The sequence below is a fragment of the Vulpes lagopus genome, chromosome 12 (assembly GCF_018345385.1).
Source record: "Vulpes lagopus strain Blue_001 chromosome 12, ASM1834538v1, whole genome shotgun sequence".
Taxonomy (NCBI): domain Eukaryota; kingdom Metazoa; phylum Chordata; class Mammalia; order Carnivora; family Canidae; genus Vulpes; species Vulpes lagopus.
In genome coordinates, this window is record NC_054835.1 from 24,522,336 (window position 1) to 24,540,007 (window position 17,672).

Genomic DNA, 17,672 nt, shown 5'->3' on the forward strand with positions numbered 1-17,672 from the left:
AATCCAACCTTAAATTTGCCAGTTCCAGTGCATTTTCAGTGTATTGATGGTCTTTATTCTCTTTTTGTTCTCTTCCTTTCCCTTCTATAGCTCAGAAAGGTCAGTGGCTGAGTGGATTTTTTGACTATGGCTCTTTCTCAGAGATCATGCAACCCTGGGCACAAACTGTGGTGGTTGGCAGAGCCAGGTAAGAGCTCTTTTGTCTTGGAAGCTCTTCTTCCTCCAACTAAAAACAAGAAAGGAAAGGGCCATGGCTGTAGAGGTTTTTTACCAATAATACTCTCTGTCTAAACTTTCTAAGAGTATTGGATTATAGTCATGCCCAAGGCAGCATAACTGGAGCCCTGGTTCCCAGTAGTCATTTACTGTGTCACTCCAATGATACGTTTAATCTGAAGTCTGGTTTTGACATTTCCTTTTTACAATACTGAAAGAAAAGCTCTTTGAGGGCTGTAAAGCTCGAATACAATAGCCATATCCCACCAGTGACTTTTCCCTTCTCCGAAGACCGATTTCTTTCTGAAGTAGGTGACAAATGAATCAGACTCATCTACCTTGCCATGTAACCCAAAAGATCTATGTAACTTAGAAGAAGTTCCTTCCTAGCATCAAGATTATTTAAGTATAACAAATGCACGATATTGGCTTATCATCAGATTTGAATTGCAAAGAAAAAAGTTTACCTGAAACAGGAATGAGTAAAATAAACTGGAATAGATTTGCAGGGCTACCTATATTTTTCAAATAGGAAATTGAAGTTTCTATTAAATTTTAATACCCACTCTAAGAAGTGCTTCACTCAACAGCAAGCTCTGCACGAAATAATCTGTAGCGCTTGGTATAACGAGCATCTGCCAAGGCTGACCTTAATCTCGTTCCACACTGCAGAGACATGCTGCCCTAGGGACCCACATCTGGAGCTCACCTTCCTCTTGGGGGCAATCAGTTTTCCTTATCTTGGTGAAAAGTGGCACCTGCTCAAGATTCTCAAACATGCCACATTGGGTTGAGATTTAGATTCTAGCTTTGAAAATAATTCTAGGCTTTGTGGTTCTCTCAGTACAGCAGGTCAGCACGTCTCCTGCTGCCAATGACAAGGAGCCATCAGATGGCAAATCCAACAGACAGGATCTTCCACTGTGACTCTGAATATGAGTCACGCCTGAAGTCAGCTGAGACTGAAACACAGGGGCTAGCTCCCGTTTTCTCTTGCATCTCAGGTCTTCTGCCTCACCACAGGCTTCTGGGTCCCAGTGAGAACTATTCTTTGTGCCTGATAAAATTCCTACTGGGGAGGGGAATATGGGAGATGCACTAGAGAGAGAGAGAGCCTTCCTACCCAGGATTATCAGTTTGTTATTGAGGGTCCTCACATCATACTCAGACCAACTTTTTTGAAAATTTGTCTGTTACCAACTCTGCTTCAGTTTTCCTGTCTGTAAAAAACATGACAGATTTTAAGCCCAGGAAAGTGAAACCTTTGTTAAGGTCTTTAAGATCCTCCCACAGGAAACAAGAAAATAATGCTTACACTTATGATTGGAAGAAAAGGGATTATTCTGTGAGCAAAATCAGTCAAGCTTGGCTTTAGTTAGCTCTGCCATTGTTTATTGCAACACTCACTCTACTTCTTCCTTTCTTTCCATCTGATGAGTTCTGGGCTTCTTACTCCAAACACATACACATACACATGCTCACAAGTATATAAAACACAAATGGAGCTAGCTTCTTTCAAAAGCAATGGCATTTCAAGAAATAAATATAAATGTATTCTTCTGGGATTGTTACTGTAAGTGCTGCCAAAACTCATCTTTGGTATGTATGTTTGGAATATGTGTGCTATTGGCTGTAAATTGTCTTTTATTATTCCATGGCACCTTGTCCAGGGACACACTATAAAACAAGATGTAGCATCTTCATGTGCTAGCCTGATAAAATTTATATGAAGTATAATAGAAAACAGAAGTTGTTCTGAGCTGTTTTCAAGTTCAATAAATAACTGTAATACTCGGATAAAGATGTTCTTTATTAGGTCACATGGGCCCTAATATATAAGTTATAAGTTACCGATTTAGGGTGGCTTTTGCAATTACAAGTTTCCAGTTGGATTGTTAATCATTGTGAACAGAAATATTTCTAAACCCTCCTGTGTACCTCCTGCTCGTTGTCTGGTTATCTAGAGGGCTTTTGATTCTGATTCAGTGCAGGCAAGTGACAAGGGGGTGGGTGGTCCCCACTCAGGCCCCTGTCAAGCCTCTTGTGATGACAAGAATCCATTTCCAGTAGCCAGTGTAACAACCAAAGACCATCCTTCATGGAAAAGTTTGTTATGGAGATGCTGTGGGGAACAAGAGACTATAACCCATCTCAGCCTTGGCCCCAAGGAATGCAGCTGAGAAAGTGAAGACTGAATTACATTTTCCAGAGTAAGGACTCACCCTGTACCTGCAGCCACTGCCACTACCCTCCTTTCCCTCACCCTATCTTTCTTCCTGATTTTTACAAGGAAATCTTTCTGAAGACCAAGTTGAGAGGGTATTATGCAGCACAGATACAAAGGCTTTGAGCTCCTGAAGAGTTTTTTAACTTAACATATATTGGAGATTAAATGCATACTTTCCATATAGATCACCTATTTCACTAAGAGTAACTACTGCAAGTTATCCCTGTACCCACTGCTCTTTAACAGTGAAAGAGAAAGTTAAGGGCTTGCTTAACCACCTCTGAATCCTTGGCACATATTTTTCATCATCTCCTTAACACACCTGCATATTCCCCATTCACATGCCCAGTGTAATTTCAGGCACCTCCTACCCTTCAGACCTTCCTGTCTTCACCAAAGAGATGCTCTAGAGTAAACTGAGAAATTTCATTTGGCATCCACAGAGAAATGTGTGTGCATGCATGCAAATGTGCGCGCACACACACATCTAGACTATTGAGTCTAACTACTGAGGCTCCCCAAGTACAACCCTTGGTTTGCATTTATCATGTGGTGGAGAACAGGAATGATTCTAAGGGTAGTCTCCCCCTGTGTTTACAAAAATTTATCAACTCCAGAGTCTCCTATTCTACCTCTATAAGAGTCAGATTTCCATCCCTGTTCTCTGTATTTGCAATTTCTAATTCGCACCCCTCCCCTCAATCTTTTGATATGAGGCTAGAAAAGAAATAGCTAGCTATACTGTTTTCATACATTGAGTTCTTATTTGGCTCATTTTTTATCAGGCTAGGAGGAATACCTGTGGGAGTAGTTGCTGTAGAAACCCGAACAGTGGAACTAAGTATCCCAGCCGATCCTGCAAACCTGGATTCTGAAGCCAAGGTAGGTAAACCTCGAGTACCCTGAGCTCCTGTGCTTGGAGCTGGGTTTCCTTTCTGCAGAGCCTATAGATACATTGGGAACATTGCAAACTACCAATTTTGGAGGGAATGGTAGTCAGCAACCTTGAATAATTTCAGACTGTCATGTGCTCACTTTTAAGATGATTCTAAATGGACTACAAGCTAAATTCTACCTGAAAAATTACATAGGCCTTTACATTGGTCTTGTTGATGCTAGAAAACAGTCTGTATTCATTGGGGAGATGGTCTTACAGAAAGGCAGCTGTCCCTGATTCTCTGAACACACACATGAATGAGCTATTACTAGATTTAAGAAGTCTTCAAATGGCAAATGTGAACACCACCACTCATCTTTTCTTTTTCAAGGGTGGGTTATATTTTCACATCCTGACAAGATTCAGAAAATGAGGGTGGGGGAGGCGAGAGAAGAGGGTACTCAGCCGTGTCACATCAAGCGTCTATTGACCAACCATGGTACAGAGAAAACTTGTACAAAGCACAAAGATGAGAGGACTAGAGACTACAGTTGGCTTGTTTTGAGAACTAGTGTAGTTGAGTGACTTAAAGTTGCCTTGAGGAAGCCTAGAATGAGGATTCCCAAGACTGCATTCTGCTTCTAAAGCAGTTAAGATATCCCCCTTCTGACTGAGGAGTGGTGATATAGTCAGGACTTAAATCTTTTTAAGGAGTATTTAACAGAGTCAAAGATCCAGGGCCCTTTCTTCTTTTTTACTTCAAAGATGATCCTCTTGATGAACAATAGTTTTTGTTTGTTTGGTTTGGTTGAATTTTTTAAATAGACAAATAGGACCTTGTTCACCTTACAGAAATTCCCCTTCAAACTCTGTTGTTCATTGTGTCTTCCTTTTTGACTTTCCCCCATAGATAATCCAGCAGGCTGGCCAGGTTTGGTTCCCAGACTCTGCGTTTAAGACCTATCAGGCTATCAAGGACTTCAACCGTGAAGGACTGCCTCTGATGGTCTTTGCCAACTGGAGAGGCTTCTCTGGTGGGATGAAAGGTGATTGGCCGGGCTCTGGGCTGGAGGGGCATAACTGATTCCCCGGAACTTTACAGCACAGGGAGGGAGGGTTTATACTGGGCAGAGCCAATGGGTGTCCTGACAGCCCATCAACCCTAGGCTTCTTGCGGATTATATTTCCTCTGAAATATATCTTCTTAGTTGCAGCTTGAGTGGGAAAATATTCTGTGTTTTAAAATTCTGAAAAAAAAAAAAATAAATAAAATAAAATTCTGTATAAAATTACAGGTCAGTCTACTAGTGTGATCTAGATGGGCTGTTTTTGTGGATTTAGCTTTCACAGGTGAATGATAGACTGTTCTGATGATCCTGGGGAAATGTGATTGTGCTAGGCTCTGTAATACTGTTCTGGGCATATTCTTTATTGATGCTGTGCTCTAACGCTCTGTCACAACCAAGGTAGATACTGAAATTAGCCTTCACCAGAAGAAAACGAATAAATTCTGTACCAGAAGCTGTTCTTTGTGGTAATAAAATTATTAATTTTATTAATATCCAAAAATAGCCCTGGGCCTGTGGCTTCAGCATATCAGACCCATTATTACACAGGCTCTGTTCTGTGCTATGGGACTCACTTAGTGATGTAGGCAGCTAGTATCACCATCTACTGAGAATCCTCCCTATGTGGAGCCACCCAGGAGAGCCAAAGGAAACTTGTCCTACCTCTTATAGCAGCAAGGTTCTCTCTCCAATGGCCAGAGAGATTCATGGCCATGCTGAGGCCAGGAGGGAATGGGTATGCTGGTGAATGTCAATTTCATTCAGTGGGGGAGAACTCAGGATTCTGAAGTAGTAGAATGAGTTAGGGGAATGGAAGGAGAGAGGAGTTAGCAATGCTAGAGGAGAGGAGTTGGCAATGCTGGAGGAGAGTGATTAGGGACATATAAAATGTGAAAGAATAAACCCACAAATGGCTTCGGGCATGAGCATCTCTCAATCTAAAGGAAGAAAAGGCTGAGAAAGTTACCCTTTTATAGATTATCAGCTATGTGCAAAGAGAGATTAGAGCCTTGTGCCAACAACTGTCCCTTAACCTGGCTAGGAAAAGCCCTGAACAGCCAGGCTTCCCTGGCAAAATATAGAAGACCGGGGTGGTTTTTCTTTTCTTTTTTTTAAAGTTGTGAAGTTTCCCTTTGCCCATATTTGCTGGAGAACTCCACATTTTGCACTTTTCTTGAGGGAGACTTGGACTATACAGGCAAATTAATGTTTGTATACTTTTATAGACTCTCAGGTGAATTATTTTATGACAAAGAGAATAAATCAGTGGAAATGCCGTGAGATGTTCAAAGTATAGGTTGAGTCAATCCTGCACACTTTTATTGAGTTCCTACGTTCAAGGAACTCTGCTAGCTACTTCCGAGAAAACAAAACTGAGTCAGAAACAGACATTGCCTCCAGGAGTCAAGAAGAATGTCTTGGACAGAATGATAAAGCCATAAGGTATAAAGTACGAACAAAATACTATGGTGTTCAAAAGATTAGATACTGTACTGAAGTGGTTTTTCCCAGAGGAGGAGCCTGAAAGCCCTTTCATTCATATATATAAGGTTTATTTAGCATCCAATCTCTCTTGATCCCAGATTTCTTGGCCGTAAGAGTTACATTAGGACTTAGAAAATGCAACGCCAGTACTCTTTAGTTACCTCTTCCCAGAGGCCATTGAGAATTCACTCTTGCTGACATTATTTAGGAGTAAGCCAGCCTGGCTCTTTTGTCCTGAGGAGTTGAGAGTTCAGAAATTTGCTACTTGTAGGAAAAGCTTCAACTCTGCTATATGTTCTGGCTCAGGCCCAGATTGGCTTCTAGCCATGTGACAATAAGAACAACAACAATTAAGATTTGTTGAGCTCCTTTCACCAGAAACCACGCTAACCACTTTACATGCATTATCTTACATAATCATCACAACAAGCACTTCTGAGGGGTAGGCTATATTATTTATCGGCGTTTTATATAAATTGAGACTTCAGTTAAGTAAATTTCCCAAGATCATTTAGCTAAAAAATGACAGAACTGGGAGAGGAGCGCAGATCTGCCTGACTTCCTGTAGCTCAGTTGCCTGAGTTTGTAGAGCCTAGGACCAAGCAGCTCCACTAGAACATCCCTAGAATAGACTATAGATTCCTAAGAAAGTTATTAGCCATGTGCCTGCCCTCTGCTTTGAAGTTGTCCTTGGTTATTGTGACAAGAATCTTCAAGAGCTCAGAAAGGAGTTATATACATATTTTTTATTGCAGCAAAATATACATAACCTAATATTTATCGTTTTAACCATCTGTAAGTGTGTAATTCGGTGGCATTAAATATAGTCCACAGTGTTATGTAACCATCAGCACTAAATATACCCCAAACCTTTTCATCATCCCTGACATAAAATCTGTACCCATTAAACAATAATTTCCCTCATCCCCCTTCTTCCCTGCCCCTGGTCAAAAATGAGTTACTGGCCTGAAAGAGACCAGGGCCAGTTCTGCCTTCTAAATTTTGGTGCTGCTGCATTGCATTCACACATCACTTAAGATAAATAAGCTTTGGGGAAGATAGAGATCAGTGTGAACATCGGAGGGGGAAGAACATCGCCTTTCATATTTACATACAGGTCAGGATGTTTTCTACATATTATCTCATGTAAAGGGACCTAAGCTGAGAGTCATTCCATATCCCTTGGGGAGATGTTTGCAGTTTTGGTATCAATACTGGCTGGGGATTATGCAGGGAGGGAAAATAAACAATTATGCCATCCCTCAGTGCACACAAACACACAGCCAGGAGCCGACTGCACTGTGGGTAAAATGACTCCAAAATTGTGTGTAATGAGTAGGAAAAGATTAGAGACAGCTCTTGCTATGCTGAAAATTGACATTAGTGGAGAGAGGAAAAAAAAAAAACTCTTTACTAGTCAGCCTAGGAGGTCTAATTCGAGCAGTAAAAATATAAATAAATAAATAAATAAAAGTATGTCAAGATGGTATTGGTGCTTTTTTTCCAATGAGTTCTATCTGGCCGGAAGGCTATTCAGCATAATGCAAAATTAAATTATAAAAACTGGCTGAATATTTAGATGGAAGAGCCATTTGGAAGCAGTTTATTTAGACGAACCGGCAATGACCCACAACAGGGAGACATCAAGCGTGAAATTTACTAGAAATTAGCACCAGGGTCCCAGCCTCAGCATGAATAGCTTGATAGGATGCAAATCCCAGTGATATTAAGCTGCCTCACTGCTGGTGCTACAGGGTCACTCTCAGTTGGCTTTTCATGTTATACGTATTATTTTTTCCTGGGACAGGTTATAAATAACAATAAAAAAACATTTATTGAAAACTTTAACTGGAATGAAAGTCTATATTAAAGTCTCTGAGTACTTGGATGTCGAAATATTGTCAGCCAGCCATAATGAACTGATGAGAGACATTATGTGTATGTAGCTTGTGTATGTCTAATGTTTACCTTCAGCCTCTAACAGATAATCTCAGCCCAAGCCAGTAAGATCTGTCCCAGAGAACGGGGCACTGTGGAAGCACTCTACTACTCTGCCCCCTTGTTTGGTACATGTGGCTGCCACAGTTTATCCATATTGTGTAACAATGAAGGCCCTAGGCAGGGTTGGTGCCTGGATGCTGAGAACACGCTGGAAAGGCCGTATGAGCATATGTAGATGTGCTTTGCTCAGAGTGCTTAGAAAGTGCTAGGCCCCCGCCTCTCCACTGAAGAACCTATCAGTATTTTCCATTCTCGGTTGCTTTTCTCATGGCCTGAGAATTGACAGTCAGCATATGCATAGCTTTAAAAAGTCCTAGACTGATTTCTAGCCTTAAAACCTTGGGAATATACTCTTCCCTGCTACTCTTGGCCGTGCTTTTGTTCTGTCTCAAATATGAAGGGATTTCAGACAAATTTGTGTCAGACCGTTGCCAAGTGCTTCAACCTGCCTTTCAGAATGTGTGGTTTGGGGCTGCTGTGATACAGCCATGAGCATGTTGTTTATGTAGTTTTTTTGTGTGTGTGTCCCTTTATATTTTAATAGCTTTCGTTGCCTTTTTCAGTGTTTTGATGGTTGGATTGTGGGTCTGTTGGTGTTCCAGGTTAGATGGATGCATTGTTGTGAGTCCCAAGCTTGTCAGCTTTAATGAAGCCTGATACCCCTTTGCTACTCCCAGTCATGGGGCCTGAAGATAACTGCATGGCAGCCAGGTCCAAGTCCTTCACATAGCTGGTAGTGTGTCATCAGTGCAATTTCTGATTTTTCTGAACATACCCAGGCAAAATTTACAAATATTCAGTCATTTATTCCAGTCTCTTTTCTGGTTTTTATTTTACTCAGCCATTGTATCAGATGCTAGAAAGCAGGTTTCTTCGGCTTCATGCTCTTTCCTCCCAGTAAGAACGATGTCACAGAAAGTGGACTTCAGAGCCCAGAAGATCTGGATTCACATTTTACCTCTGCCATTTATTCACATATTTAACTAAGCCTCAGTTTACTCCCCTACAACTTAGATGTAAGAACATGGTTTTCTGATGATTTAAATGATTCATATGTGTGTGTATGTGAGATCATGCTCCCTGGTACACAGTAAAGTAGCCTGTGACGAAAGAGAGAGCTTAAAGTTTATTTCACAAAAGCAAAAAATTACACAAACATTCAGCCTCATTGCAAACAAACTGCATATATTACAAACTTGAGTTTCTAAAACTTAAATAAGTGGGCATACATCTTAAATAAGGTCCTTCCTTTCCTTTCTTCCTAGGGGCTGGGTCTGTTACTAATAGGGGGTACAGACAGATTTTGATATAGATATAAAATAACAAACAAGTGAGGGAAGAATCTGGAAAACTGCCTTCATTTACCTCTAACTTATTTTTTTTACTCTTTCACATAGGATGACTTTGTGTGCTATTCTCTGTTGTTTTGCTCTTTCCTTTTATCCACCTTCCATTTCTTCTCTCCAGATGATACCGAGGGCCACTCCTTTTCATGACTTGTTCTGAGACTGAGACTGTACTCTTGGCAGCACTGAAAAATGTACTGCTAATTACACAATTATTTTATTATGTAGCAGTAGTTGAAATATCCACTAAAGAATTAATTTAGTTAAAATAATTTGAACTGAGCAATTATTTTCATAACTACAGAATTAGCGTAAAGCGCTTAAAGTCCTTTATTCCCTGCTCTTCATACAGCAGTTGTGTAATTAGCAGTAAATTTTTTTTGTCTTTGCTTTCCTCCCAAAGGAATAAATGTCTTTGCTCTGATCATATATGCAGAATATGTGACCATACACATTCCTCATAGAATAGAGTTTTTCCAGGAGCAACTTCTGAATTTTTGGAGTTTTTGAAGTTGTCACAGAGCAGCGAGGTCCAGCAATGAAGAGAGGCATATACTTTGCAGTGAACTGTGCTCACTGGTGGTGTGTATAGCGAGAGCCATTTTTACTTTGAAGAAGGTGGCAGTTTAATTTGCCAGTAACTACAATGAAAGCAATTTCTATTTGGGTTTGCTCTTAACTTTCTGAAAAATGTTTCTTTGCCTTGGATTTCCAGAATTGATTTATTCCAAATTGAGATCATTGCTTTGATAGGAAAGTTTGAACTCAGTTGAACCTGTTATTTGGTGTTTAGAAAGGATCCATTGTGGTTCCACTGAAGTGCTCATTAAACATCTGGAATCATAAACCTAAAACTTTACCCATGTGTAGACTTCAGGAAGCTAGGAAATGGGAAGAAGTCCATAAGTTGTTGGGAAATAAATAATAACTGATCCTACTTTCCAAGGACTGGCTTTATTTATGCACCAGGGTCCCTTTTCTTCAGCATGCTCCTGGCCTTGGGGGGATTACAAAGTGTGCTCTTTAGCAAAATGAAGAGGTAGCTCTTCTGTTTATATGGCTGTGTGATATTTCCAATAAATACATATGCATTTTAAGTTTTTTCTCTCATGGATGCCCTGATAAAAATGCAACTGTTAATTTGTTTTTCTTTCTTGTGATGTTCTTTCCAAAGTGTGTATGTTCTCATCCACTCATCGGCAGACGTTTATTGAGCACTAACTATGTTCGAGGCACTGGACAAGATGCTGGGGCTACAAGGAGGAAAGACACAGTTTTTGAAGGCTCCATTTCCATTAGCTGCCCATTTTTAGAGTTTATCATATTCTAAGTATCTTGAGAAGACTTGAAAAGAGCTTGAATAGTTTCTTCCTTCAGAAAACTTAATGTTGGGACACCTGGGTGGCTCAGCGGTTAAGCGTCTGCCTTCAGCTCAGGGCATGATCCTGGAGTCCTGGAATCGAGTCCCATATGGGGCTCCCTGCGTGGACCCTGCTTCCCCCTCTACTTGTGTCTCTGCCCCTCTATCTCTCTATGTCTCTCATGAATAAATAAAATATTTAAAAAAAAACTTAATGTAGTGAGAGAGAACACATATTGACATGAAAAACACTTGTATTTGTAGAGCATTTGTAGAGCAAATATGAATTAATATGATGAAACCCAAATCCAGCAATTCAGAAAGGCTGTAAAATGGATAGGCAGTCCATAGGGCTTGCACGCTGTGTCTTGTGAAAGAGAGTGCACTTCTGTTGTGCTTCTGAAGTTCCTCTGGAGTCTTGAATAGAATGCAGGTGGAAATACCCATCCTTTCCGTCTTCAGGGTAGCCAAACTGGACTCAGAGTGGCTGAACCCCCAAGTCTGTCACCTCTGGTATGAGCAGCCTCCTCATGGAGGCACAGTTTGCCATATCAGTATTACTTTTTGTGTGAGCCATGATGCGAACAATATTTGGAAGCTCTGTCTCATGGTTTCTAATTTCTCATTCTCCACAGATATGTATGACCAAGTGCTGAAGTTTGGTGCCTATATTGTGGATAGCTTACGGGAGTGCTCCCAGCCTGTGCTGGTATACATTCCTCCTCAGGCTGAGCTCCGGGGTGGCTCGTGGGTTGTGATTGACCCCACCATCAACCCCCGGCATATGGAGATGTACGCTGACCGAGAAAGCAGGTAGGATTCCTTCTTTATTTCCCTTTGCTGTCTCTAGGGATCCTCTAGCTGTTGTTGGTTTCCTCCTGGAGAACATTATAACCAAGAGAACTTTATTGGCATCCGTCTATTCCCAGATGGCTCCAAGGTCAGAAAAAGAGATTTTCTAAATAGTGTCAGTCTGGATGAGAAGGAAAGCAGTCAGGAGTCAGGCTTTCCCAGTGTGATCCCCCACCCCAGACTCTTTTACCAAGAAGCCCCCTATTCCAGGCACCAGGAGAGACTTGGAGAGATCCTCTCCTGTTTGTTGTGTACAGAGGCCTGTTCACTGTCTCTTTGTTAGATATGTGACAGAGGGAGCTCAAGGCGAGTTGGAGTGAAAGAACTAAATTCTTGGTCTGGAGTTCTGGCTCAGCTCTGCCACTGACTGACGAGGAACCTCTAGCCATTGTACTCTCCCTGTGGAGCCAGCTGTTCATCACTCAGGGGCACCATGGCACCCAAACCAAAGCTGCTCACTCTAGCATTCTAGGAGGTTTGGGGAATACAGTGCTTATAGCACCCAGAGAACTGCAAGAGAAAGTCCCAGGCTTTTGTTAAGAGGTGATCCTTGAAAATACGTAAGTAAAACAGACCAGATCCAGCTTCCTTTCATGATCTGTTTTCAACCCTTTCCAAAATAGGTAAATTTCACGTTGTATTTCCTTGACAGTTTCCCTGCCAGTCCCTGCCTCAGATCATTTTATTAGAGTATCTGTTTTTCTCTCTCCCCAAAATGTTAGACTCCTACTTCAGCAGCTACTTGGAGAGAGTCCAGTAGTTTTAGTGCAAAATCACTAGGCTAGTAGTCTATCCTGAGGGACTTACTATTTTTGAATCCAAATCTAGCCCCCAATCTGATACTAGTTCACAGACAATTCCTCTGCAGACTATGGAACAAGACCATTTGGTTTCAGATGCACCTTTGTCACTTGTTAGGCTTGGACAAGTTTCTTAATGCCCTGGACCTTAGTTTTCTCATCTATAAGATGGGGAAATCATAGTTCCTTCCCTTATAGGGAAAGCAGACTGGGTATAGGGTTGCTATGAAGCTTTATATGTAAATACTTAGGACAGAGCCATGTATATAGTAAGTATAAGCTATATATTTTTTTTTAATGTAAAAGGTGGTTTTTTAAGTTTTCTAAGATAAAGTTCCTGGTAATAGAACATCATTAGTATGTACTAGAAACTTGAAAAAACCCTGAGACCTCTCCATAGCAATAGGCAGCATGTTTTCTCTCCTGCGTGGCCTGGCCTAGTGTGTCAGAGTCCTGCCAGCAGATTGACAGCTATGTGTGGGACCAATCAGCATTGACTCCTCATTGTACAGCTTAAGTGCTGGAGGTTGTCCCCTGCTCCAGTGCCTACATCATCTTTTTTCTTCCTGGAAAAAAATGATTACACCCTTATTGGCCCTAGATAGTGGAATCTGTATTCCTCTTTTGAGGTGGAAGTAGACTGGTGTGGTAATGAGAATTATTTTAATAACTTTTTGCCCTTCTTTTCTCACACCCCACTTAGACACTTTCTGAGGCCTGCTTCCCTTCCTGGGGTTACTTCTGTGAGCCATAGGTGGCCAGAATCATAATGAAGCTATTTCCTGGTCTGTAAATTGTAACCGGCCTTATTCTGTTGTCTCCTTCCTTTAAAGTGCCTCTTATTTCTCTTTTGTTTCTCTCTGATCCAGGGGATCAGTTCTGGAGCCAGAAGGGACAGTAGAAATCAAATTCCGCAGAAAGGATCTGGTGAAAACCATGCGTCGGGTGGACCCAGTCTACATTCGCTTGGCTGAGCGATTGGGTATGTCTGCTTGTCCTCCTGGCAAATCAATGAGCCATTCAGCTGATTTGTAATGAGTGCATTCATAGGCCAGGGGAGGAGGCACTGAAGCATTTGATCAAATTCATGATAATCTTTATTTACTGTCCTCTCTATGGTAAGAGCCCTGGTAGAATGAAATAGTGTATACAATAGGAGGGAAAGTGGGACCTAAAAAAGGCAAAAGTCACCCAAGTTTTCTTCTGGCATTTTCTTCTAGTTCACATAGCCCATCTTTCTGGGCTCATGGATGTCCTTGTCCTTGTAAAGAATGATTAGCTAGAAGTTGCTGTTGGGGGGCACGCTAACCAGGCAGAGAATATTCTAGGCTTAAATGTCCTGTTTCTGTCACTCTTTGGACAAGCCTGCCTCGTTTCTGAGAGATATGGGAGTGTCAAGGAACAGAGAAGCAGGAGACCTACTCAGGTGGTGTTCTGGGGCCATCCTGAGCTAGAGAAACAGAAGTAAAGATTGTGCACTGTGTGCTTCCACACAGAAGCCTTGGCAGCAGTAGCTCTGGGAATATTTACATATGATGCTTCCAGCCACTACTCTGTTGCTTATTTGTTTTTGGAGCTTTTGGAAGGCGTTGCAATTTACACATAGAACTTAACCATGGGAGCCCTGTGTTGAGTCCAGAGACTGAATGAGTTTCAGATTCTTTTAAAACACTATTTTTTTCTGCCCATATCTCCCATTGAACCCCTTGCTGTGTTAAGTGAAGATAATTGCTTGAGGTTCTTTTTATTTGTTGGTTTGTTTTGGTTTGGTTTTCTAAAGGAACAGAGTGATTGTCTTTAAAAGGTAGTGAAACTCAGTGAATGGAAGGCATAAAAAAGAGATGCCTCTCTCTCTCTCTCTCTCTCTCTCTCTCTCTCTCTCGCTATGTCTATCATAAATAAATAAAAATTTAAAAAAAGGGGGGGGGGGATCCCTGGGTGGCTCAGCGGTTTGGCGCCTGCCTTTGACCCGGGGCGCGATCCTGGGGTCCTGGGATCAAGTCCCACGTCGGGCTCCCGGCATGGAGCCTGCTTCTCCCTCTGCCTGTGTCTCTGCCTCTCTCTCTCTCTCTCTCTTTCTGTCTATCATAAATAAATAAAAATTTTTAAAAAAGAGATGCTAGTTCATTTATGTTTCAAATCGTAACTTAATTAATAAAGTACCATTTGTGGATTCTTTATATGCTCACCATCTAGAGATGCAAAAACTGGGCAGCCCAGGTGGCTCAGCGGTTTAGCACCACCTTTGGCCCAGGGCCTGGTCCTGGGGACCAGGATCAAGTCCCATGTTGGGCTCCCTGCATGGAGCCTGCTTCTCCCTCTGCCTGTGTCTCTGCCTCTCTCTCTCTCTCTCTCTCTCTCTCTCTTTCTCATGAATAAATAAAAAAAAAAAAAAACATATCTTAGAGACACAAAAACTTCTGAGTGTGCCTGCACTCTGGGGACTGCACATCCTGGCAGTTTGGAGCCCTGGGCCAGGTGGCTTGCCAAACATAGTGACTGGGGTTCTAATAAACCCTGTATGCGTCTCATTGTTTGCCATTAGGTAACAACCGCCAATAACTCTAACCCATCTCGGCCTGATCCTTTTATGGGAAGTGCACACATACAACAAGAATTGGCAAAGCTGTTTCTAAAATCTATTGCCACCCAGAATTGTTGAGGTGGTGTTTTTCTCTTTCTTCTCCAAACAGGATAATTACTTTTGACCAACCCTATACACTTTAATTAAAGTAACTGCAACTCAAGAGCAAGTTACTCACAACTGTATAGAGAGAGAGCTCTAAAAGCTTCAGCCACTGATAAGCATCTCACTTAGATGGCTCATAATTGTTCCCAGCATCAGGCAACCGTCGCTGTTTTTACCACTAATTCTGTACAAAGGCAGCAGTGCCACAATCGCAGGATACAGTGAATTGCATAATTTTCTCTTTTTTTTTTTCATTTTTTCATTTTTTTTTCCCCTCTTTTTTGCTGGTTTTCTTTCTGGCCAATTTAAAATTTGTCAAAGTCGGTCTTCTTCTGGATCACTGCCCTTTGATATTTCGCGCACTCCATTTGCCACAAACAAGCCGCAGGGCCGCAGTTCATGCTGACTCTAGCAGAAGCAGAGAGAGCTCCATTTATCTTACACTGCCTGCTGAATTCCTACTCATTAACTGGGGGTTCACTGCCTCTTTTTAACCCCCCAATGGCTGTTATCATCCCTTCAGAGTAACTGGGTGGTAGAAAGAGGGATCCTCTCTGACAACTGTTTGCAGAACAACTGGATGGTGAGGGGTGTGGGGCCAAAGCTGCTTTCTCTTGAAGGAAAGTGATATCGCTCCCACCTTCACCCAGCACCTTTTAACTTTTGAAATACAGGAAGGAGAGAGGGAGGAGATTCTCAAGTGATGGCCATTTAATCATTTGTTACAAATCATCTCATTATCCATTTCCTCTCCTGCACTGAAGAAAACCATATTTATTTAACCTTGACCAAAATGGCACTAGAGAAAGAATCCTTAGTCTGCTAAATGTGAAGCAGGCTCTGGCCCAGAGCAGGTCAGGAACATGAGAGTGGATCTAGAATAAAAATAATCATGTACAACTTTCAGTTAGGTTGTGTACAGGTAAATTGTTTAACTCCTCCAAACATTAGCTTCTTCATCTAGAAAGTGAGGATGATGCCCCCACAGAGCCACTGTGAAGATCAGATGAATTTGTATTCACTTTGAATCTACAAAATTTTGTTCAAACATGTGGATTGGCGTTATTTCCTTTCCACATTAATCATTAGAAGAAGCAGCCAGCCACATTTAGTATCTCTCTGGCATACTTTTGGAACAAGCAGTGTAGGAAAAGAAATACAAAAGAAACAGAAGAAGCCATCTTGTCCTTCCGGCAATTGTGGTTTTTCAGGGATATCATACGTACTAGATGTATTTGTGTGGTCACAGGCCAGCAGGGGTGTAACAGGACATGCTATGAACTCAGCTCTTTTTGGATTTGCTTTGGCTTTTGGCTCCTTTCTCAGTCATTGTCTAGAACCAAAGACTGCCAAATGCTTTTTCACAAAGTGGGTAAAAATGACCTCATTTTCCAGATTGAGAGATTAAGGCCAAAAGAAGGCTTAAATCACCCAAGACACAAAATAGTGTACATCAGAGACCAGAATGGAATTGTAGTTCCCTCTGTTCTACTTCTTTCAGGATTTCCCCAGATTTTACCTCAGTTCAATACTGAGCCTGATCAAAATTAAACAGGAATTCTTTCCCTTTGTTATCTAAAGCCAATTCCACTGAGAAAAATCTGATTTAAGAGAAAGTCTGTAGGAGTGGATGTTATCTTATATTCCCAATCTTTTCCCAGATTGGCCTCTGCACTAGGGAGCATGCTGTCACATCACTTAGACAAACCAATGCACAACTGACTGGCTGTGTTCAAAAACATAATTACTATTTATTCTCTTAGGATATTTAGTAATATTTAATTTCTAAACAGCATCATCTCAGAGTTCTTATTTTTAAGAAACAGCTTTTGTCATTTTATATAGTTTTGGAAGAAGGTGAATTACTAGTTCTGTGATTATCATAAAGCATGAAAATAGTACATACATTGATTCCTGATAGAGGTAAAGAGAGAGAGAAATGTGATATAAGCCCAAATACCATAGTCTTACACTGCTGGGATTCTCAGAACAAGCTTGGTAGTGTGCATGTAGGACAGGTAACATCCTACCAGGCTAGTTGCCTTAAGGAGTTAAATTTCTCCTCTGGAAGTAGAGCCCCAGCCCTCCATGGCCTCTTCATATATCCCTGACATCCTTCTACCTCCTCAGAGAGCCAGGAGCAGGGAGTGGCTGTGGGGTAGGATGGCCTTCCTAGCCTGGTTTCTTGACGCCGGACCCTGAGATTTTTCTCCTGGATCTTTACCCTTCTCTTGTGCTCAGAGGGAAATGACAAATCAATTTAGAGAGAGAGAGAGAGAGAGAGCTGTCCAGTTCAAGTGTGAAACAATCATAAGTTCCCTTCCATCCCTCTCCCTTAACACAAATAGTCTTTAGGCAGAGGAGCCACTTAGTGAAACTTTATCCTGCTCCAGACACATGTTCTGAACGTGGCCCCATTCCCAGACAACTGGGCAGCCTGCCATGCAGCATCTCAGCTGTGCCCACGTGGAGCATATCCTGAGAATGATTGTCTGACACCAGCAGAGGCAGCCCTGGCTGAGCAGTGCAACTAGCCCAGGCCTGGCCCTTCTACCCAGCACACCCTCTGCCCAGGGCATCCCAGGTACAGAGGGAGTATTGTGGCTTCAGATGAGGATAAATGGATCTGTAAGCATCTTCGGGAATGCCTTCCTCCCAAGCCTTCTCTTTAGCAGCCAGATGACAGGAAAAGGATACTTCCTTGGGTCAAGGAGATTCAGGGGTTAAGCTGGTTTTCTGGCAGAAGTGATCA

At 41.8% G+C, this 17,672-nt stretch overlaps 1 protein-coding gene across 7 annotated transcripts in view; it reads left to right on the forward strand.

Annotated features, from left to right (window-relative positions):
- The window catches only part of ACACA (acetyl-CoA carboxylase alpha), a 294,471-nt gene that overhangs the window by 256,315 nt on the left and 20,484 nt on the right, over positions 1 to 17,672 (forward strand). For all 7 annotated transcript variants that reach the window (XM_041723740.1, XM_041723744.1, XM_041723742.1 and 4 more), the window contains 5 exons: positions 91 to 187; positions 3,229 to 3,325; positions 4,231 to 4,366; positions 11,215 to 11,392; positions 13,101 to 13,213. In XM_041723740.1, the coding sequence (XP_041579674.1) occupies positions 91 to 187; positions 3,229 to 3,325; positions 4,231 to 4,366; positions 11,215 to 11,392; positions 13,101 to 13,213 (621 nt within the window). The remainder of the gene's footprint in view (positions 1 to 90; positions 188 to 3,228; positions 3,326 to 4,230; positions 4,367 to 11,214; positions 11,393 to 13,100; positions 13,214 to 17,672) is intronic.